The 24,685-nt window shown below is 38.0% G+C and overlaps 3 protein-coding genes across 4 annotated transcripts in view; 2 read left to right on the plus strand and 1 right to left on the minus strand.

Annotated features, from left to right (window-relative positions):
* Positions 1-24,685, minus strand: part of NF1 (neurofibromin 1) — a 248,161-nt gene that overhangs the window by 53,637 nt on the left and 169,839 nt on the right. The window lies entirely within an intron of this gene.
* On the plus strand, positions 104-9,237 carry EVI2B (ecotropic viral integration site 2B). Its single transcript, XM_049637888.1, has 2 exons — positions 104-202; positions 6,462-9,237. Exon 2 carries the CDS (start codon positions 6,475-6,477, stop codon positions 7,828-7,830), a length of 1,356 nt encoding a protein of 451 aa, XP_049493845.1. The 5' UTR covers positions 104-202; positions 6,462-6,474; the 3' UTR covers positions 7,831-9,237.
* Positions 16,308-18,995, plus strand: OMG (oligodendrocyte myelin glycoprotein). Its single transcript, XM_049637889.1, has 2 exons — positions 16,308-16,489; positions 17,332-18,995. The coding sequence occupies exons 1-2, from the start codon at positions 16,487-16,489 to the stop codon at positions 18,658-18,660; spliced, it is 1,332 nt and encodes a 443-aa protein (XP_049493846.1). The 5' UTR covers positions 16,308-16,486; the 3' UTR covers positions 18,661-18,995.

Consider the following 24,685-nt stretch of genomic DNA (forward strand, 5'->3'; position numbering starts at 1 on the left):
TTCTTAGTCATTTTGTGGCTTATTGCACTTCCTGAACCAACTATCCATCAACTTCCTCTTCTTCTACAGAAAGCATTTCAGTTTGCTACAGGACCATTTTTAATCTGAACTGAACCACCCCTTTTGCTTCCTTAGCCAAATCACCAAAATGTCCAGTTAGAACAAGAACTTAGCATTCTGCAAAAAGAAGTTAACAGCTGAGGTAAGAAAATTTTCACACAGGCAATCTGGTTTGATCTTTGTTATATATAAAGTTTATTTTTAAAACTAAAATGGCGTTAGTGTTTTAAACATAAACTCTGCTAGTCTAAAGATGTCTATAACGGTTTTGTAATTTATTGCATGGTATTAAAAAAATTCAGTGTTGAGCTTGCCTTGGAGAAAAATATTCAGTTAGGTTTGTATAATATAAGCCCTTTTAAGTTTATTCAATCACAATGGTTAGTTAGCCTTAGTTCTGTAATTAAAAGATATAAACTATAAACACACTGGATAAAGCTAAGGGTTAGAAGTAAAACTAGAATCCATGGGATATGAGTGAATTTACAAGCCCCAAATACCAACTGTGAAAAATTCTAACTTGCTTCTTATAAGATGTTCCTACATGTAACATAATCCATAGATTTAAATTATTTTTTTTATCCTCTTTAGTTTCCACGGTAAAAACGGTCATCTTCACCTTCACTTAATTTAAAAAGAAAGCAAAGGCGATTAGATGAGATATTCAATTATCATTATTACATATGCTTTAATTTTTACACAAATGGAATTTTAAGTAAAAATTTGATACTTAAGTAATAATTTTATATTTATATTTAAGTAATAAGTAAGAATTTTATATTTAAGTTAAAGGAAAATATTATGGCTCATTTTTAAAGCTCACTAAGACAAAACTGTTATGACAAAATGTGTGTACATGTATTCATATCATCTACGTATTTATGCCACACATTATCATCTGAGCCTTTAGTAACCAGTATTAGATATAGGAAAAAAACACTCACAGGATAAATAATAGAAAATTGCTACCATGCATAAAACATGCCTATTCTGTGAGTAAACTGGGCAGTTACAAAGTAAATACCCTCCAAAACAAAAATTGCAAAGAGTTTAGTTTACATAGACTTGTAATATCACAGAATAAATTCATAATGGGTGATACTCTATTACAACATTTCATAAATATTTATGACTTTCCCTTATAGAAGTCCACTTTGGATTTTTTCTAAGTAATTATTACATAAGTTAGAAAATAAAGATTTTTATCTCTCTTTTTTTTTTTAAGACACGATTTGTCTATATTTTCAAAGGGTCAGTTTGATGGTACTTGTGAGTTTAACAGCACTTGTGTTTTTCAACTAATTCCTGTATAACTCTACTTGGAAGGAAATTATGAATTCTGAAAAAGTTCAAGTTTGTTAAATATAAATCTGATGCCTTTCAGTGTCCAATCTTTAGAAGTTACCTCAAATATGATAGCTTATAGGCTAACCATTCAAATTCCCACAACTGTTTTCATAGAATCAGAGGACTAAATGGTTTTCTAGTAGTTTTTTCCCTACCATTTACTCAAGACAGCCTCCAAAAGTTATTTACATCTCTGTTCTCAGAGATCCCACGTCTCCTTCCTTCATAAAACATTCCTGCTTTGTAATTCTACTATGAAAGACAGTGCAGCATATATAGTGACTTGGGACAGAAGGAAACGGCTCTGGTACACAACTGGTATTTCTTTAACAGTGCCTCTATTTATAGCTGTGACACTCTGGCAAGTTACCCCACATCTCTGTGCCTCAGTTTCTTTATCTATAAGATGAAGGTAACACTACCTTGCTCATTAAAATAGGGTAGTACCTAACATTTAATGGGTACTCAGTAGATGATAGCTATTATTATTGATAAAAGTCACCAAATACTTCCTATTATAGTTCAAGGTTAATCTCTTTTGCCACTCTTCCTCAAGACAAAGAATTGGTGTTTTCTTCCTTTTATGATTTAATAACAACCGGCTGGAGATACACTAATAATAAATTTTAATCTATCTTGTAACTTATTACATCAAAGCAATAATAATATCAAAGCCATAATAACTCAGGTATTATTATACCTATACTTGACTTTTTCCCTAGAATATGTTCTCCAAATCTCCATGATTCTCTGTAAATGACAATGACCTGGGGCGCCTGGGTGGCTCAGTCAGTTGAGCGTCCGACTTCGGCTCAGGTCATGATCTCACACTCCGTGAGTTCAAGCCCCATGTCGGGCTCCGTGCTGACAGCTCAGCACCTGGAGCCTGTTTCAGATTCTGTGTCTCCCCCTCTCTCTGCCCCTCTCCTGCTCATACTCTCTGTCTCAAAAATAAATGAAAACATTTAAAAAAAATAAAAAAAATGACAATGACCTATTTTTTACCATATGCAACTTAACAGAATCAATTTTAACTGTACTTTCTTTTTTAAAGTTTATTTATTGAGACACACACACACACACACACACACACACACACACACACGAGCAAGAGAGGGGCAGAGAGAGAGGGAGAGAATTCCAAGCAGGCTCTGCACTGTCATCACAGAGCCCAACGTGGGGCTCAGTCTCATGAACCGTGAGATCATGCATGACCTGAGCTGAAATCAAGAGTCAGACAGTTAACCAACTGAGCCACCCAGGCGCCCCTAACTATACTCTTTATATCCTTATGCCATTATATTTATGAGAACATGGCTAATATATGAGGACTCCCACTTCACTGTAACTTCCTGTACAGTTAGTTAAAATATAGCTGTCGTTTTCCTTCCTCTTTTAAAACGTTTTAAAATATTCAAGAAAAGCAAAGGACCCAAATCACAGATTTTTGACCTCAAAGTTGTCAGCCTATAATAATGAGCAAGATACTGGCATACAAAGGTAGACAAATTTGGGATGTGCTTGAGCAGGAGACTAAGGGATTTTTAGAAACATGCTTTGCTACGTGCATGGGTTCTTTAGAATAATGAGCAGGCATGCTTGTGAACAGTGCCAGGAAAAAATTTCAAGTGTCTTCAGGATACTTAGAACAGATAGGAGAGCCTGAAATGAAAGACAAGGGAGGCTGAGAAGACAGGTGAGTCAAGTCCTCCATTTGGGAAGGCCGCTCTTGGTTGCTTCCTTGTGTCCGCAGATACAGGCTAGTGACAGAGCACAGCACTTCGTGGGCCTTTCATCTACTTCAATCTTCTCTCCCAACTTCTTTCTAATTTTGCCCACCTTAATCAAATACCCTAATTTCCTGCTAGTTTACATAACCACTACTTTTTCTTTAGCTTTTCATTAACTTTTCTTTTCAATAATTTCTCTAGTCCATTGACCTTCTCCTTTTCCATATGTTTGCTGCTTCCTTTAATTTTTGCTTTATTTTTCTCCTTGGTGTTATTTATTTTTTTTTTATTTCTTTGCACTCCTTTTTCATTTCATCATATCTGACATCTTCTTTTTACTCCCCTGCCCCATATGGTTCTATCTCTCTGCCTTTCTCCTACAGAAGCAATGTTGGTACTTCAGGTACACATGGTTTATATATTTAAAAAACTACGTATGCTAAAGAACTTTCTTTCTGTACTGGTTGTAACAACTGCCTCACTTCTCTGATTTAGAAAAAGTCCGTTTCTTCACCATTAGGCCCCCTATTTATTCCTCTTTTAAATCCTGCTCTTTCTTTTCTGGGCTGTTCTGATTTGCTGCAGAATTCTAACAGATTCTAACATTCTGATGTAGCAGATGCTAGGAGGGTAGACAGCTAACTGAAGAGTGGGAAAAAGAGATAAGATAGGTAAAAAATAGAATTTGGTTTTGATATTGCTGGAGCCCTTAAATGACAAGCAAAAAATCTCATATACTCAAAAGTTTTATGGTCTTCCTATTGACCACAAGAAGACCAAAGAAGCTATGAACCTATCAAAATTGATCTTACAAATTAAAATAGGTTTATAATTATGTTCCTGTTTGAGGTCTTTCCTTCTCTAACGCCTTTTTCAGCTAACTGAAAAGAGGAACCATGTGGGTTTTTTTACAAATTTTAAGCGAATTCACAAAAGAGGAAACATTTTTGGCCGAAGCCAATTTATGGCCTATATTTTCCATTGCTTTGGATGGCATTTTTTAAAAAACTAAAGTGAAACTCTGAAGAATAACTTGTTGAGGGGTTGATGCTCTTAAGAATAGCAAGTGGGAACTGTGCATGGATAACCATCTAGAGATGATTCAAATCCCCATATTTATGCCAAAAGTTTCCATTTCTTTCCCTATGAAGCCTTTTGCAAAATGGATACAAAGCATAATTTAATACCTTTGATTTCATCTTCTCTGCTTACATTCTGGCAGAAGTATTCATAGATAGTGAAAAATTGAAAAGGAAAGGAGCCATGAAGCCAATACAGGTTAGGTATTTACTAAGCTCCTAACATACATGGCTCTTTGCTGTAAAGGAGCCAAAATGTAAACCCTGAGGTGGTTTAGAGGAGTAGAAAGAGCTTATGCTTGTGAATCAGATGGTCCTGGGTACAAATGCCATTCTGTCACTAATAGTGACATAACACTGGGCAAACTCTTTTTTTTTTAAATGATTTCTTAAAATGTTTATTTTTGAGAGAGAGACAGAGTGTGAATGGGGGAAAGGGGCAGAGAGAAGGGAGACACAGAATCCGAAGCAGGCTCCGGGCTCTAAGCGGTCAGCACAAAGCCCGATGTGGGGCTTGAACTCACGAGCCTTCGAGCCATGAGATCGTGACCTGAGCTGAAGTCGGCCATTTAACCAACTGAGCCATCCAGACACCCCTTTCTAGTCTATATATAGTTTCTAATCATATATACCAGGATCTAACACCCTGAGATGTTCCTTTCCCTAATGTTAAGAAACAACCAAATAGTTATCATTGTGTTTAATGATGTACAAAACAGGTATATCACACCTAGTGTTGAACACCGTCTTAGTGTAACTCCTCACTTTAGAGATAAGGCAACTGAGAGCAGGAGAGATGAAATGACTAGTTCTCATAGTTAGATGGAGAGTTACATGCTGGAAGTAGACCTGGAACTTAACTCTTCAAGTTTTACCATCTACCACATCCCACAAAAAGCCCTGCCTGCCAAACTTACACATGTGCCTTCTCTACCCATGTCCATATGTTGTTTCCTCGACTGGAATATTTTATTTGCTTAATTCATTCTTACAGACCTTTCAAAATTCAGTTCAAGTTTTACTTCTCTGAGAAACCCTCCCTGAAGACCTCCCAGGCTATGTTAGTTCCTCTGTGCATCTCTTGCATACATTTATGAGAAAACTTATTAAATTATTATAATTATTACTTGTTTCCACCACTGGAAAACTAGAAACTATATTTTGGGTGTGTGGGGGGGTGTCTCTCAAACCTAGAACAGGCCTGACACAAAGATAGTGTTCATCGATAAATAAATGAAAGCATCGGCAAGACAACACTAACCAACTGGACAGGACGGTCTCAGATTCAGAGATCACTTAGGATTCTGAGTTGAGCGGACTCCTTTAAGAGTATGAGCTCCTAATGTAATGACATAGTGCTAGACTCTGAGGATGCTACAGAGCCTACGAACACAGTAGACTCTGTGCATGAAAAACTTACCAAAGGCAATACCATTAATGAAAATAGAGAAGAGAGGAGTCAGTTTTGACATAAAGATGATGAAGATGGATTGATCTGAGTATGTTAAATTTGCTGGCAGTAGGATATATACATGGAGATGTCCACCAAGAAGTCATGGAAAGCAATCGGAATTAAGGAGATTTAGGCTGGACGCGCAGGTTTGGGAGTTATGGCATATAGGCGAGAGCTGAAATTTTATAGATTCAGGATCACAGAAAAGCTGGTAAGAGTGAGGACTGAATACCAAGTACCCATATTTAAGAAGAGAAAAACAGGAGCTAGTGAGATTAACATGAAAGGAAGACTATCACAAAGAGCTACTTGAATAGTAGTGAAGGCACAGTCAATAGTGTCAAAAGTGGCTAAGAGAGGGAGAAAAGAAAAAGAAAGAATAAAGAAAAAGACTGTTGGATTAGGTAATAGATGATTATCGGTGTCCTTCAAAGCAACAGGACTGGTATATTTCTAGTCGCAAGGGAGAGAAAAGTAGAGAGCATATGGAACCAGCACACAGAGCCTATGTGTTTAAGAAGTAGGACCGTGAAATGAAGGATTATGAGGTAATGAAGCTAAAGGGGTAGCAGGGCCAAGTACAGATCTTATGAAAGAACGAAGAGAGACGTTTGTCTCTGAGGTCCACGTGTTTTATGGTTAAGTTTAGGATGCATTCAAGAGTATTTACACTGCAGTGTATGAAGTCTAAATTAGAAACGATAAATACATCTCAAATACCTACCTACTTTGTGCCAGACACCAAATAACACCTGTCTTTCTTTCTTTCATTATAAAACCACTGATAAAAAGGAAACATTCTGAAATGGATCCCAAATATTTCATCTTAATTTTGTTTTGTGGACACCTCAGTGATACATTTCTCTTAACAACAGAAGACATTACAACAGAGTCTCCTGTATTTATATCATCAAGGCTCAATGTCTCAGCTAATTCTCAAAACACAACAGGGAATCCTTGGAGTCAACCAACAGAATTCAGCCATGTTTCTTCTGCACAACCAATATCAACTGCCAAAGTTGCTGCTGGACAATCAATACCAGGGGCCTATGCTCCTTCTGAAAAACCGGCAGCGCACACTTCTGCCGGGCAACCACCTGCCTCTAACATCACCAGACAACCAATACCAACGGCCAACGCCTCCTCCCGACAAACAGTACTCCCTGTGCTTACCTCTGCCGGACAACTACCGCCATCTGCCCATACTTCTACCAAACAACTGCCGCCATTTCTCTACACTTCCACTCAACAACCATCATCTATCCACTCTTCTTCTGGAAAACCAATACTACCAACTGTTCATAATCCATCTATACCACCAACCCCAAGTGTCAAAAGTTCACAGAGGGTGACTCCAGGATTCAACCTAGAAACTACCAGTAACACAAATATCCCACGTGAAACCAATTCTAATTTGATAGCTGCCACATTAGTGGGTGTAATTCTGACGTCTATGTTTGTAGCTATAATCATGATTGTGCTATGGAAATGCTTGAGAAAACCAGTTTCACATGATCAGAATTGGGCAGGTAGGTCTCCATTTGCCGATGGTGAAACCCCCGACATCTGTTTGGATAACTTTAGAGAAAATGAAGTACCCGTGAAAAGGACATCAATTGTTTCACTTATGCCCTGGAAACCAAGCAAAAACACACTCTTGGCAGATGACTTAGAAATTAAGTTGTTTGAATCAAGTGAACACATTGGAGATTCCAACAACCCCAAAGCAGAGAAAATAAAAGATCAGGTAAATGGTACATCAGAGGAGAGTGCTGGGGGATCAACGATCGGCACTGCTGTTTCTTCTTCAGATGATGCAGATTATCCACCACCTTCCCCACTTCTTGATTTGGAAGGACAGGAGAGTAACCAATCCAACAAACCCACAATGACAATTATATCTCCTCTTCCAAATGAGTCCACCAATCTCCCACCATCTCTGGACTGTCTCAATCAAGTCTGTGAAGGTTACAATTCTGAGTTTGAACAATCATTTCCACCTCCTCCCGACTCATTTCACTTGCCCCCGGCACCAGAAGATTTCATGAAAAACCAGGAAGATTCCAACAATGAGATCCAGGGTCAGGAATTCTCTATTCCTCCCGACTCTGGTCAAGACCACAGTGAATCCTTGCCACCCCCACCTGAAGAACTGTTATAAATACTGTAATTTGCTTTTTAGCTGATTTTCCATCCTTCCTACAGAACTCCATCTTTTTTTTCTCTTCATGTGATGAAATATATTAAAAGGCACCTGGTAGCCAATTTTGATTTTTATTCAGGAACTACCTGAAATCTGCTAAAGCCCATGTGCATGGCTGGAACTTATTTTTAAAAAATGACATAACAGTGATCTATTTACTAGCTATTGTACCTAAATTTAATGCAGAGAACATTTTACCTATGTGGATGGTATGTATGTCAGTAACTTAGCCACTTTGGAAATAAGCACTCTACATATAGTTAATATCATCTAATGGATATATCTTTTTTTTCCTGAATAGCTGTGTGTAAAGTTACATTGAATAAATAACACTTTGTTTTTCCATTTCAAAGATTGAGATGGGGAGGGAAGGGATGAGAAATTAAATACATACTCCAAGTTTTAAACAAAACTCCAAATTTTATTTAAAGTTTTTAATTAAAAAATTTTTTTAAATGTTATTTCTTTCTGAGAGACAGAACGTGAGCAGGAAAGGGGCAGACAGAGAGAGGGAGACATGGAATTGGAAGCAGGTTGTCACAGCACAGAGCCTGACGTGGGGCTTGAACTCACAAGCTGTGAGATCATGGCCTGAGGTGAAATTGAGAGTCGGATGCTTAACTGACTGAGCCACCCAGGCGCCCCTTTAAGATTGATTTTAAGTATCTCCACACACAATGTGGGGCTCAAACCTATAACCCCAAGATTAAGAATCGCATGCTCTGCTGACTGAGCCAGCAGGGTGCTCTAAAACTCCAAATTTTAAATTAACACCTCAAGTATTAAATACATATTCCAAGTTTGTGGGGATGAGAAACTAAAATGCATGTTTGAGAATACAAAAATTTCCTTTTAGCTCTCACTGGAAACAGTAAAGCAAGTATGTTAAAACACCAAATTGTGGGGGTGGGGGTTGGACTGGGGATGTTTACTCTGAAAAAAATATAAGCATGCACCATAAACTGTAGACATTGGGGGAGCACAATTTTTTAAACTAACATCCTTTTTTAAAATTTTATTTGTTTTGAGTTTATTTATTTTGAGAAAGAGAGAATTCGAGCAGGGTAGGGCAGAGACAGCAGCAGGGAGACAGAATCCCAAGGAGGCTCCACACTGTCAGCACAGAGCCTGATGCAGGGCTTGAACTCACAAACTGTGAGATCATAACCTGAGTAGAAATCAAGAGCTGGACACTTAACCGACTGAGCCACCCAGGCGCCCCTAAAACTAAGCATCTGTAAAAATTTCTTCGTTCTATGGCTCTAGCACCCAAACAAAATGAAATCTTATAAAGGAAAACAAAAAATAAAACCACACACACAAAACCACACTTCTATGGCTCCATTCCAAATTTGAATGATTTTTCCAAGAAAAACAGACTACATCAAATACAGATGATTCTCAACTTTCCCTAAATGGACACTTTCTGACACTATACATTTAAACTCTTAAACCACCTTTCCTATGCAGAATTTCGTCTTTTCTCCATTACCTGACAAGTGATGAAACTGAGTTACCAGAGTAGGGGTGGACCTAATCTTTGTCAGAGTCAGGGCGGTGAGCGTTCCTGGGCTAGGCTTGTGGGGGTGCCGGCCTGTGCCCACAAAAGTGTTTCTTTGCCCAACAAGCATGTGGTCTTCTTCCTTACCCTAGCCATCACTCAGAATAAAATGTGGTGGTCTTGTCAGTAGTTTAACCGTGAAGAACTCCTCATTACTGTGGGGTTTTTCAGAACAAAATATAGTATTTATTTGTAGCACTGTTGTTCAAGAAACTAACAAAGCTCCAACTTTAGTAAAAAAACAAAAACAAAAACAAAAAACTAGCAGGCTTTTTTGGACACTGAAATTTTATATACAATATTTCCCTTTAAATCTTTTATGGGGCGCCTGGATGGCTTGGTCGGTTAAGCGTCCGGCTTCGGTTCAGGTCATGATCTCATGGTCCGTGAGTTCGAGCCCCGCATCGGGCTCTGTGCTCACAGCTCAGAGCCTGGAGCCTGTTTCAGATTCTGTGTCTCCCTCTCTCACTGCTCCTCCCCTGTTCATGCTCTGTCTCTCTCTGTCTCAAAAATAAATAAACGTTAAAAAAAAAAAAATCTTTTAAACCATCCCTTACTGACCATTAAAAAGCCTTATCTGCAGAAACACTTCCTTGGAGTTATTTTCCTGGCGTTTATTCCTGAAGCATGTCTCTTGCCATATTACATTGGTTCTTTGTCTCCCACTTGAAAACGCTTCTTTCATGTTGTTTTTCAAACTTAGCATTTTTAAGGTTAATCCTACTCAGCAGCAATCAGGAGTTTAAGAATTTCCTATGAATTTCCTGAATTCTATTTAGGATAAATAAGCTATGTTTTTATATTTGGTCAAGACTTTGATGTGCTTTAAATCATCATAACCCTTCTCATTTCACATGTGAGATGGTTACTCAAGAGGCTCTTTCCACACTTTTGTTCTTCTTTCTCATTACCTTTTTTCCTGATCTCTTGAAGGATGGGTGCTGGGAAATATAGGGAAATACCAACTCTTACGGATAAATCAGGAGCCGATGACCTGGTCATAGTCCCATCTGATTTCTTCAAACCCTACATGCAGCTTTCTTCCTGCTGTTCTCTGTACAACTGAAGACCAGTCTTACTGTCAGCAGCTAGTTTTGGGTGTTGTCTTTTTTAAAAAATTCTCTGCCACGGGGAAAAAGAATTCCCATTTACTGCATGTAATTTTCCCCACTGAGGTCAGTGGAAGCTGAGCAGCCAAACAGTGGCAATCCTTGCTTAATCAGCAGAAAGAAATGCAAGCTAATAAAAGACATCCAGGAGAGAAGAAAGTGCTGGAACAAAGAAAAACCTACAAAAAAGATGGAAGAGCCAGGATCCAGAGTGGAAGAAAAATTTTGTTTCATGAAAATGGGAAAAGGACACGGCCCAGGGGGATAAAACATAGACTGAACTACCATACGGCAGTGGTGCTCTTACCAGATCCGCACTAACCAGATTCAGAAACAACCCTGAAGACCATCCAGTTCAACTCCTTTTATTTGTTAACTGATGAGAAAATAGGCCAGAAAGAGTAGTGACTTGCTTAGTAGCGGTGCTAAAAGCTGAGTTTGTTCCCTGACTCCTGGGTCAGGACTCTTTTCACTAGTAGAGGACCAAAGAGCACCTATGTCATGCATTGCAACATATATGTATCACACATGTACTCCATTTGGTGTTGGTAGTGGGGGACACAATGATGTGTGCTGTAATTGTTATTACCTAGTTCTAATCAAAAAGTAACGTAGCAAAATATTTGGGCACCTATAGTTAAAGCATTATAATAATCATGCACTGTGATACTTACACCTGATTAGACAAATGGAATGCAAAGTCCAGAAATAGACTCAAATCTCAAATCAGTAGAAGAAATACGGGGACAATTGGATAGACATTTGGAAAAAGATAAAATTGGATCCATACATTAGGATAAGCACCAAACAGACCAGAGATATAAATATAAAACATGAAATTATATAATAGAAGAAAATATGAGAATTGCTTTATAACCTGGAAGAAAAAAAATTTTCCCAGCTGAGACTCAAACTCCAGAAGCAATAAAAAGAAAAGGAAAATCCAATTATATAAAAAACTTTTAACTGTCAAAAAACAAAAAGCAAATTCCACTGTAATAAAGTCAAAGGCAAACTGGAAAAAATTTGCAACCATAAGACAAAGGGCTAATATTTCCGAATTAAAAAAAAAATTCTATTTGGGGGGAAGGAAGGACCCACAACAATATACAAAAAAATGTCCAAAATGTAAAAGACAGTCACAGAAGAAAAAATTTTAATGGCTCCTGAAAACAGAAAGATGTACAACTTTCTTCAAATTAGAGCACTGTATTTAAAATTACCCTGAGATACTGATCCCAGCAGATTGCTATAAATCCAACAGTTCAACAACAAAGTGTATGGTGAGGTGACAGAGAATGACACCATGATTCACTGTTGAGGGGGCTACAGAATGGTATGGACTACACAGAAAAATGCGGTAATATCCAGACAAATTCCAAATGCATTTATCTTTTCACCAAGCAATCCTACTTCTAGGAATCTTTTTCAAAGATTCATCGGACAAAATATTCAGTTACTTAGGTGCCAGGGTATTCACTGGCATTATCTGTAACAGCAAAAGTCTGGTAACAACACAGATGTTCATACTAGGGACTGGTGGAATAAACCATGGTAAGTACAATCCCATAAAGAGTTCTAAGCATTGTGAAATGAATGTGAAAGATCTCTATTTGCTGATGGGAAATGATCTTCAAGATATATTAAGGAAAAAAAGAATAAGATGTATAACAGCATATTTAGTATACAGCCCTTAATACAAGCAAAGGGAATAAGAACATACAATACATACATATTTTAATATGTTTGGAAAAAAAAAAAAGACAGACTGTTAATATAAAACCAAAAGTTAATACAAATAGTCACCAATAGGAGGAAGAATAGAATAGGGTGAAGGGGACACAGAAGCAAGACTTCTCTGAATATATCTTGTTATATAGTTTTGACTTAAGCAGTCCCTAAAAACTATTAACTAATAGAAACAAATCAACCCAACTTTATGTAAAGTTGGTGACATAAACATAGAGAAAAAAACATTATTTCAAGTTGTATTAGACAACAGAATGGACTATACATCCTTAGTGAATTATATTCTAAGAACAAAGAGAACTACAAAGAAATCTTAAATTTTATTCAATAGTGTGTAATCTGTCTCTAGCAATACGGGCATTATTTGAAACTATTGTATGATGATATGAATGAACAATTTTGTTAATGCTGTTAGGAACCATTTATAGGAAATATGGTGGACAGAGAAACAAATTAAATGTTTACAAGGAAGCAAACATAAATCCAGAAGGAATAAATGAGTTCTGGCAACAAGCCAGTGGCATGGGAAAAAAAGGGGTGGGGAGGTGGGACAAGAAACTGATCCACATGGGTTCTAACCTGATCATTTCTATCTTGTCAGTTCATCCATGCCATTAAATACTTTATTGAGTACTCTTGTTTCCAGCAGAAAATTCAGTCTGAATAGCCAACTATGTTACTAAAAGCAGAAAATGTAGTACTTTTACTCTCAAATAAGCGTGACAGATGTTATGAGTATAAGAAATGAAGAAATGAAGGGGCGCTTGGGTGGCTCAGTCAGTTAAGTGTCGAACTTCAGGTCATGATCTCACGGCTCATGGGTTCAAGCCCCCTATCAGGCTCTGTGCTGACAGCTTGGAGCCTGAAGCCTGTTTTGGATTCTGTGTTTCCCTCTTTCTCTGCCCTTCTCCCGCTCATGCTCTGACTCTCTCAAAAATAAACAAACAAACACAAACAAACCCCCCCCCCAAAAAAAAGGAAGAAAGAAAAAAAGAAAGAAAGACAGGGGTGCTAGGGTGGCTCAGTTGGTTAAGTGCCCAACTCTTGGTTTCAGCTCAGGTCAGGACTTTGCATTCTGTATTAGCCCTGCACTGGGCTCCGTACTGTCAGTGCTTGAGATTCTCTCTCCCTCTCTCTCTGTCCCTCTCAAAATAAATAAAATCAAAAAGAATTTTTTTTTAGGGGTGCCTGGGTGGCTCAGTTGATTAAGCATTCGACTCTTGGGTTTGCGCTCACGTCATCATCTCACAGTTTGTGAGTTCAAGCCCTGCATCAGGCTCTGCGCTGTCTCCCTCTCTCTCTGCCTCTCCCCTGCTCACGCTGTCTCTCTCAAAATAAATAAACTTAAAAATATACATAAGAATAAAAAAAATTTTTTTTAAGAAATAAAGACAAACTACTGTACTCTTACGGTGATGAGCACTAAGTATAGAATTGTTGAATCACTATATTGTACACCTGAAACGAATAGAACACTGTATGTTACCTATACTGGAACCAGGATTTAAAAACTTCATAAAAATATAAAATGGGAATCAGTAAAAAAAGAAAAAAAAAAAAACAGACAGACAGACCGACTGGGCTTCTGAATTGTTGATTACCATGGGACAGTTGTTCCCTGGCAACTCTTCCCTGTTACACCTTTCACAAGGTTGGGGTAATATATCCTAGGACAGGGCATTTCACAAAAGAGTATGTTAAATGAATATACCGCTTAGTCTCTAGAATATAATAGTTGCTTCAATAGCTGGAACTCCTGACTTGACAGACTTATCTAAAATGCAATTTGTCTGAAATCGTATCTAAAATAAGTTGTAACAAACACTTAAGGCTATACAAAATTATTTGAGTAATAGTAATACATGGTATTATTTTACTTGATGAGAGCTTCCAAAAACATAAGGGCAGATTGTTACAATTCAAATATATTAAAAATGTTTCCCCTTTATCTTTTTGAAAATTTTATAATAATCTTTGAATAATAGGAAGCAATTTGGTTATGTCCCCAAACTTGAAATGAGAAATACTGTCACTACCATCGTATTGGATTTTTCTAGTATATACAGCAGAATCTAATCTCAATAAAGCCTAAACCCAAATTCATTTGAGTCCGTAAGTTAATGAAATAACATGTTCCTGGTTTCAGAAAAAAAAAGTACTGGTAAGTATAATGGAACTGGGTAATTCTATTTCCACATTGATGTAATGAGACTTCCTCAAATTGTAACAGAGATTTAGGTGTCTGGTAAGCTGACCCTCAGTCGCATCCCTTGAAGTATACAGTATATACAGGAGCTAAAATGTAAGAAATCTAAATGTCAAAACAATCATTCTCTATTTCCACAATATTGCTGAACGTAGTATTTTTAACACATTACTTTTAAGCACTAAGATTGGTGACTGGTTTCTGAAATCCATAGAAAGAATCTTATTAAGAGTCCAAGGGTGAACTCTCCAAGTAAAGTGGGAATAAAGCACCTAATCAATAATAAATCTCTAACACTGCAGACTTTTAAAATATAGATATTTTTTGAGGAACATGAATTTTATACAAAAGGTGACTCTTATAGTTTCTTTTCTAAGAAAATAAACTTCAAATTTTAATATAATAAATTCTGTTTGGGGTAAAATCTGGGGCAAAGGAATGGCAAATATAATTTAGAGAAAAACAAAGGATTAACAACAAGGCATAAGGAGATCTTCTTTACATGTAACGTGCTAAGAATTGGTTTTTAAATAGTAACAATTTGGTAATGAAAATCCCATAACTTTATTTGCTTTCTTTTCTAAGGTAAACTGGATATTCTGGGAATTAGATTTGAGCTCTTACAGATTATTCATACAATCAATCCACTAAAGGGTGAAGCAGAAGCTACTACAAATCTAGTCATATTTTCTAAAACTCATGACCAAAGTTTTGCCTTTGACGTTATTTTGTGCAATGTTATTTCTTTAAAAAAATTTTTTTAATGTTTATTATTTTTGAAAAACAGACAGAGCACAAACAGGGGAGGGCAGAGAGAGAGGGAGACACAGAATCTGAAGCGGGCTCCAGGCTCCGAGCGGTCAGCACAGAGCCCGACATGGGGCTCAAACTCACAAACCCTGAGATCAGGACCTGAGCTGAAGTCAGATGCTCAACTGACTGAGCCACCCAGGCTCCCCTACGCAATTTTAAAACTATAAATTGCTTTCTCAGTAAGGCAAAATGTGAAACGTTCTGACGAAATCACCTAAAATTGATACAATTATTTTTAAAACACAAAATCAAATGAATACATGGTCACTCCTGTTGTATCGAAGATGTCTCTGGACGGAACAATATAAACGAAGTTGAGTTGCATAGAGAAAAAAGATCCTTAACCTAAAAGACAATATAAAACATGTTTATCTGACCATATGAATTTAACTAAAAGCATGAGATGCTCATTTACAAATGTAGTCTTGCTTATGTGTAGTCTGGGTTAAATGATCCTTTGTACCAGAAAGATAATGACAAAATAACCCCATATGTAAGTACTTCGGTACTTCCGAAAAAGGAAGATTGAAGTGGTTGATAAATCTGAAAAGCTGACTATATTAATAATCAGCATGTTGGGGGAGCACACGAAAATGAAACATAGATTGTATTCTGTTATTTTAAAAAGTGACAGGACAACTGAACCATTTTAGAAGAACATGAAGAGGCAGGAGTTAAAAATAGTTAAATTAACAGCTTCGAAAAGGACGGTCAAGTTCGTGTTCAACGTGTAAAAAGAATAAGAGGTAGAGGCTTTAAAAAGAGAACTGCACATTCTTCATGAGGCAATGTCAGAATGTGGAACCTGAGCTCAAATACACAGAAATGAGTGAGGGCCAGGTCTAAAGGGCACGAGGCACCACATCCTCTGGCAAACTGGGAGGTAGATGGGCATGCTCCATGCTGTAAATTAAAAAAAAAAAAAAACAAACTTGGGGGGCCCATTTTGTTGCGTGTGCACCTCTTGCACTAAATTTGAGTCAGCACCAATGACAGCGCTGCAGTCCTCTGTGGACTGATCAGGTGGCTGCAGAGCTCGGGCTCACAGCCGCACAACGCAGCTGAGCGGGCAAGCACAGCCCACAGCCAGAAGCGGCTCCCACTCTCCAGAGCAAGGCGACCTTTAAAGCTTAAGTTTCCCGGAGAAAATGAGATACTGCTGCTGAAGACGACACTATGGTAAGCTGTTATTTAGATCAGTAAAAGACTGACTTGGGAATTTTTTTCCTTTTTTTAAAGAAAAAGTCAACGTGAGGATTGAATATATATTCAGTAGCAAGCAAGTGCATGCACCAGAAATTTGCTGCAGTGTCAGTGGAGGGGTTTCTTTTTAATATTCATTCACTTTGTAAATATACACGTTGCTTTCTTTTAGAATCGGCACTGAAACATACATAAAAAAATCACTATAAAATGAGAGGTTTAAATTACGGTATTGGTCTGAATTTTTCAAGTGCCTTGAAATGTTTTGCTAGGACATATTTATCCCAAAGAGACAAAGATGAATTTCAAAGTATTGTCTTAATATCTAAATCAAATCTTACTCTATACACAATATTGACTATTACATTACTGCAGAGATTTAAAAAAAAAAACAAAAAAAACAAAAAAAAAACCCAGGCACGACAGCCATTTTTTCCTATCTGAGTAAGAAGGGAGATTCTCAAAAAGAGTAACAGCTTAAGATTCTGACTCTCTATTTGCAGAGAATGCCATTTTGTAATTTTAAGGCTCTGGGAAGATAAATAAGAAAGACTGGTAAAAGAAGGGAAAAAAGAAGGGAGAAAAATACAGGAGCAAGTAGGGGGAGAGAGTCCCTCTCTACCACATAGCCCCAATTGAAGGATTAAGCATTTGGACTATAAATGAAGGGGAGCTTTGTTAGTTTAATCACTGGAACAATTATAAAAGGACTCAACAACAACGAGGTTTATTGAAAATTTTGCCTAATGCTAACTGACCCATGCAGATGCCTAATTGTGTTTGCATATTAAAAGAAGGGTGTATCTGTTTGTTTCCAGGCTTTGATGGAATATCAGATATTGAAAATGTCTCCCAGCTTGTTCATCCTTCTGTTTCTGACACCTGGTATTTTATGCATTTGTCCTCTCCAATGTATATGCACAGAGAGGCACAGGCATGTGGACTGTTCAGGCAGAAACTTGACTACATTACCATCTGGACTGCAAGAGAATATTATCCATTTAAATCTGTCTTATAACCATTTTACCGATCTTCATAACCAGTTAACCCAATACACCAATCTGAGGACCCTGGATATTTCAAACAACAGGCTCGAAAGCCTGCCTGCTCAGTTACCTCGGTCCCTCTGGAACATGTCTGCTGCTAACAACAACATTAAACTGCTTGACAAATCTGATACTGCTTATCAGTGGAACCTTAGATATCTGGATGTTTCTAAGAATATGCTGGAAAAGGTTGTTCTCATTAAAAATACACTGAGAAGTCTTGAGGTTCTCAACCTCAGTAGTAACAAACTGTGGACAGTTCCAACCAACATGCCCTCCAAACTACATATCGTGGACCTGTCTAACAATTCCTTGACACAAATCCTTCCAGGAACATTAATAAACCTGACAAATCTCACACATCTTTACCTGCACAATAATAAGTTCACATTCATTCCAGATCAAGCTTTTGACCAACTCTTTCAGTTGCAGGAGATAACCCTTCACAATAACAGGTGGTCATGTGACCACAAACAAAACATCACTTACTTATTGAAGTGGATGATGGAAACAAAAGCCCATGTGATAGGGACTCCCTGTTCTAGCCAAATATCATCTTTGAAGGAACATAGCATATATCCCACACCTTCTGGATTTACCTCAAGCTTGTTCACTCTCAGTGGGATGCAGACAGTGGACACCATTAACTCTCTGAGTATGGTAACTCAGTCCAAAGTGACCAAAACCCCCAAACAATACCGAACAAAGGAAACAACGTTTGGTGCCACTCTAAGCAAAGACACCACCTTTGCTAGCACCGACAAGGCTTTTGTGCCCTACCCAGAAGATACATCCTTAGAAACCATCAATTCACATGAAGCAGCAGCTGCAACTCTAACTATTCACCTCCAAGATGGAATCGTTACAAACACAAGCCTCACTAGCTCCACAAAATCATCCCCAACACCCATGACCCTAAGTATTACTAGTGGCATGCCAAGTAATTTCTCTGAAATGCCTCAACAAAGCACAACCCTTAACTTCCGAAGGGAAGAGACAACCACAAATGGAAAGACTCGCTTACCTTCTGTGGCAAGCGCTTGGAAAGTAAACGCTTCACTTCTCTTGATGCTCAATGCTGTGGTCATGCTGGCTGGCTGAGGGGCCGCAGCGTTTGAAGCCAATGAAAGAGCTCCCCCCTGATGTATAGTTGGGAAAATATGCCCCTATCTAACCAGTGATTCAAGCTACATAAGTATTCGAGAAAGCCAGTCTCACCTTTCTGACTCCGATGTAAATGAAGTAACTTGTCTTAAAGAAAAGAAGTGCACAATGTCTCGGTACTTGCTGCTATTTTACTGTCTTCAGTAACACTAATGAGTTTCTTTCTTTTTAATGAAATGTTTTCTTTTTGAGGCTTCGATTTATTGCACAAAACGTAAAGCATCTAAACTTTAATATGTATTTTATGTATGTTTACACTGTCAAACATCTGGGAAAAAAAAAATAAAAGGTCTATGCTCATAATTGTGTCATTTGGCTTTCTAGTCAGACCAACTTAATCTTTTCAGTATAATTGAAATGACCGAACCATTTTTGTCCTAGGGTACTCTGGTAAAGTCTGTAGGGTAAATGAAAGAAATGTTGGAGGCATCCAAGGATTTTGCCACTGAAGTATAACTGTGGTTGCTACCCCGTGAATGGTTATGCCACATCATTATTTTACACACAAGCCATAATTGTTTCAAATCTAAATGATGTCCTGCTTCTGAGGAACTCTTGGCTACTTTACAGATTATATAATGGACAAAAGCTCTTCAAAAAGCTAGAAGACACTAGGCTTTGCATTTTAATAAGGAAAGTTTGACGGCTTTGTTTTTTGCATTTAAGAAAAGTATTAAAAATATCATAAAAAGTTTGGCTTTACAGATATGTAAAGGGACAGTTTTAGCGCATATTTAACAGACCATTTACTAATGAAAAATTTACACATTTACAAAATTAAAAGTCTTCTACGTATAGGAGAGGGAAATTTACCTTTTGTACGTCGGATGTCAGAATCTGATTTACCTCAATTAAAAATAAGGATAGATTCAGGATAAAATCCTGGGGGTCTAACAAACATGGGCACTATAAGGAAGAAACAGGCAAGGAGAAAGGGAAGAAAAGACGGGATTCATCTGGTGCCACAACTGGGTGATGAACCCAATACAACACACAATATAGGACTAGGGCTGGGCCTAAGACCGATGTTCACACTCCAAATCAAACTGCACTGGGCACAGCTAGAAGAAAATGGCGAATTTTCTACAAATACAAAAAAGAAAGCCACCTTATGAATTAGAGACGAACAAAAGTAATAGCCACGAGTCAGAAAAAGAAGCCCTGAAACAAGGCTAGATTAAAATGCAAGACAGCATAGCTGAAATAGGCCACAAATGAGGGATTTAAATTGTGAGACATAAGGAAGGCTCTATTTCAAGCAATTCCTAGAGTTGGAAGAGTCCAGAAAGAAACTCTGATGCTCCTTCCTAGGAAATTTTAAAATAAGACAAGACTTCTTTCCAGGTTTGGGAACCTTTCTATTTGGAGAGACAGAAAAGGAATAACCCTCTAACGTACTCTTTTGGTTTTAAAGGCCCGGGCTTATGGGAAAACTACTGTTAAGCTTCAATAAGGCCATTTCTCTCCTAGGCTGACTAGTACAGTGGCTCTTAAACATTCCCCTGCCCCAGCAAACCCAACTCACCATGGCAGGGAATCTCACCATGAAGAAAGGGGGTTATTTGAAAAAGTCCCCTAAATGATTTTAAAATTCATTACCTTTCTAAATGGGCAAGCTGCTTCCACTCCTCCTCATCACTGACCTAGTCGCTTTGCCAGCGATGGTAAAGACTACTCACTTACAGGGCACCTGGGTGGCTCAGTCGGTTGAGTGTCTGACTTCGGCTCAGGTCATGATCTCATGGCTCGTGAGTTCTCGAGCCCTGCGTCAGGCTCCGTGCTGACAGCTCAGAGCTTGGAGCCTGCTTCCGATTCTGTGTCTGCCTCTCTCTCTGCCCCTAACCCACTTGCATTCTGTCTCTGTCTCTCTCAAAAATAAATAAACATTAAAAAAAAAAAAAAAAAAGACTAGTCACTTACACACCCTCCTCTACCAAACACTTATGTCAGGTTTCTGAAACACATAGAGTGAGCTTCTCAACAAGTAGGTTTCTTAGATGTCTTTCACTCTGAGGGTGCCAAAAATACAATGCTGTCTTAGAAATGCTACAGGGACAAGTGACAAGAAGGTGAAATTATGGATTACAGCATTAGTAACATCTATGGATTACACCAATCTTCCTGACTTGTCTGCAAAACGCAAAGGAAAAAACGGAGTAAATTTACAAGTCAACTACACAGACTTCAAATCCTTAGAAAGAAGTATTACCTAGTCTTAAAGTAATTAGATAAACTTCCTTCTAAGGAAATTGTGTTCTTATCATTTTTAATGGAGGAGGACTCATTATTTGCCACTAAGACAAGAACTCCTGTATTACTGGCTCCATAAACATTTCAAAATACATTAGTCCTCTCGAGCTCATTAGATATATATCCATCCATTCATCCACCCCTTGGGCTTAATTCTATTTTATAAGTAACTTTTGTTTCTCACCAGTCAAGAGGATCCTAATAAGAGCACAAATACAAAGTAAATGCAATAAGGGATAAAACAGCAGGGAAGCATGTGTCTAAAGTTCTAGGCCTAAATCCTGCTTCTGTCACTTCTCAGCTGTACAATCCCGGCCATGTTACCACTGCTCAGGGTCAAGGTTTCCTCCTGTCTAAAATGGACTAGCAGAACTTATTCATAGTGTTTTTCTTGAGGAAAAACACAGACAGCCTTATCATACTGTCGTGCTCCCTCCCCTCCCCCCCCCCATTCTATATGCAGTAATGTTGCTGCTGCTGTTGTTAGGGTTATTATTATTATGGATATGCCCAAGCCCAATGCTTTTGAGAAATGCAGGTAGGAATACCCAAGCTCCACACCTTAACAGCAACAGAATGAAAGGGTGTGCTGGCTTCAGTCGCTGCTTTTCCACCCTCCAGAGTTCAGGTTCAGATGTATGAGTGGAATAGGGATGCAGAAGAAAGTCAGAGAAACATTCACTATCACAGCAGAAGAAGATGTCTTCTGTGGCTAAATTAAAAGATCACAAGTATGTGCTATTCAATAACCTTCCATAACAATGCTCTGAAGCAGCAGCAAATTCCTTTAACCAACACCAAAGATGTCAAATGAAAGTCAACCTCAAATCTTTTTTAACATTATTCCTTATGCAATGCGTTTTAAGAACTAGACAAAGAATGAGAGCATGCATGGCAAACTACCAGCCAGCATCACAGTTAAAAGTGACAAGTTATATTTCTATTAAAATCAGAATCAGAACAACGATGCCTATTTTGTCATCAATCTTCTCAACATTATTTGGGACATTCCAGAACAGGAATAACAGATACAATTATATGGAAATAGGCAACAAAATTATTACTATTAATAAACTGAAATAATGGTCTATCCAAAGGATTCCTCAGGAATGCCTTCAAAAGAATAACCTTAAATAACAAAAAGCATATGGAAACATGAAGGATTTTCTTGTATGTTGGCAACAAATAGTTAGAAAATTACAGAAGAAAGATACCGTTCATTGCAGCAACAACAAAGCAAATATACAATGCCTGAAATAACATTCACATGAAATGTGCAGGACCGAATGGGGGAAAAGCTAAAACAGCATTAATGCGAGGTATTAGCTGAAACTTGATGAAGACGATACACAAAGATCTCTCCATTCATTTATTCTTTCACTCAACAGACATTTATTCAGCACCTGGAATCAAGGCTAAGTACACGAGACACACCTTGAGTGGTATCGCAAAAATGAGATTATTTCCGGTATAATTCGTGGATTAAACCAACTCTGACAAATATATTCCAATGAGATTCTTTTTGAGACATGACATAAAACACTTCAAGTCACCTGGAAAAATAAATAGGCAAGAACAGAAAAAAGGAAGACACAGTAGAGGTATCTTACACTTTCTCTGGAGGAGAACCCTTCTAAGACAAAATAGTAGGGACATAAAAATAGAAAGGCAGACAGCCACAGCATAGATATGCAAGCACAGTCAGAGTACTGTGCACAGAAGAGTTCTAAGGACTTCCATTTCCTCACAGGGTTGTTGAGAGGAGTGAGGGCAAAATGAGATAATTCATGTAACATGCTTAGAACAGGGCCTACCGCATAGGAAATTCCCAAACATTGTTCACTTTAGAAGGAAAAAAAAATCACAAATCAAAGGGCAAGGGTAAGACTCAGTATTAAGAATACTGGGGAAACTGGAAAACAGCCTACTTCAACACTCACTTCACATGATACACCTACACAGCAAACTAAAAATGAGAACATTAAAAAAAAAAAAAAAAAAAAAAAGGAAGTCTTAAAACCAGCAGAAGAATTTAAACATATTTATAAATCTCTGGGAGACCTTTTTTTAATTAGGAAAGGGGAAAAAAATCACAAAGAAATTATCAATGGATTTGTCTATATAAAACTCCCAAGTTTCTTTATGTGGAAGTAATGAGCTGAATAAAAATATTCAAAGAGAATACCATAAAGGAGATTGTTCATCAAAAGCTTACAAAATTGATAAGAAAAATATTTAGATTCCCAATGGGTAAATGGGCAAAGGACATAAGCAGAACACTTAAAAGACAGGAAGTATCCTGACTGAAAAGTATATGGACCTAGGGACTACCACGTAATGACTGAAAATGAAAACAAAATGGGATACCATTTTCATCATTAATTCAGCAAGCAATCGTTAAGAAACAGAAATGAAGGCTGGGGAAGCCATCACGAAATAACCACATTCACATGTTGGCACCACTTCTTTGAACGGCAACTGGCAGCCGTGAGGAGGGAACAGCTACTCTGAGCTGCTGCCTAGGCGTCTGGCAGGAGGACAACCCCGCACACCCCCCAGACGCAGAGTCTGGCCCTCCGGGTAAGGACCCGAGCTTAGGATTTCCACCACCAGTTCCTGCTTTGCTTTTCCTGGTGCACATTGTTAAATAACTACTCAGAGTTGGGCCCGTGAAAAGTTACTGACTGTCGTCCCAACCACCTTCTAAGTAACAGGCGCTTGTTACCCTGTGCTGCTTCCTGCTTGCCGGTAAGCGTGGACGGAAGCATGCCTTCCTCCAGCTCATTGCACCCAGCCCCCTGAACACTTCCGGGATCCCTAAGTAATACATCTTTTGACCTTACTTCCTTCGTGTGAGTGTGCCAAAACAAATCAAATCAAAACCACCCCAGGGTTCTCACTTCCCCAAAATGGAAGCTCAGGTGCTTAGGGAGCTACCTGCCAGCACCACGTGTGTGGTTTGTGCAGGTCATAATCCAGAGTCCTTTTTTTCCCTTAAATCCCTCCTCTTTTTACAACACAATGTTATGTTAGTTTGAAGTATACAACACAGTGATTCAACAATTCTATACATTACTCAATGCTCCCCATAAGTGCAGTCACCATACAGTGTTACTACAGTATTATTAACTGTATTTCCTATTTCCTTTTCATCTCCATGACTCATTTATTTTCATAACGGGAAGTTTATACCTCTTATTCTCCTTCATCTATTTTGCTCATCTCCTAATGCACCTCCCCTTTGGCAACCACCAGTTGGTTTTCCGTATTTAAAAGTCTGTTTGTTTCTTTGTTTTGTTTTGTTTTGTTTTTGATTCCACATAGTGAGATCATATGGTATTTATCTTTTTCTGTCTGGCTTATTTCACTTAGCATAATACCTTCTAGGTCCATCCATGTTGTCACAAAGATGTCATTCTTTTTTATGGCTAATATTCCATTGTGTGTATGAATGTATGTAGGGGTGTGTGTGTGTGTGTGTGTGTGTGTGTATGTGTATTTATATACCACATCTTCTTTATCCACTCACCTATCAATGGGCACTTGGGATGCTTCCATACTGGCTTTGTAAATAATGCTGCGAAAAACATAAGGGTGCATCTATCTTTTCAAATCAGTGTTTTCATTTTCTTTGGGTAAATACCCATTATGGTATAATCTGCATATTCTTAATGTAATACACCAGCTACAGGCCTCCCAACACAACAATGTT

This window comes from Panthera uncia, chromosome E1 (genome assembly GCF_023721935.1).
Source record: "Panthera uncia isolate 11264 chromosome E1, Puncia_PCG_1.0, whole genome shotgun sequence".
Taxonomy (NCBI): Eukaryota; Metazoa; Chordata; class Mammalia; order Carnivora; family Felidae; genus Panthera; species Panthera uncia.

Bases quoted from the DNA above. Each gene is read 5' to 3' on its own strand.
- EVI2B (XM_049637888.1), top strand. From the start codon at position 6,475: ATGGATCCCAAATATTTCATCTTAATTTTGTTTTGTGGACACCTCAGT.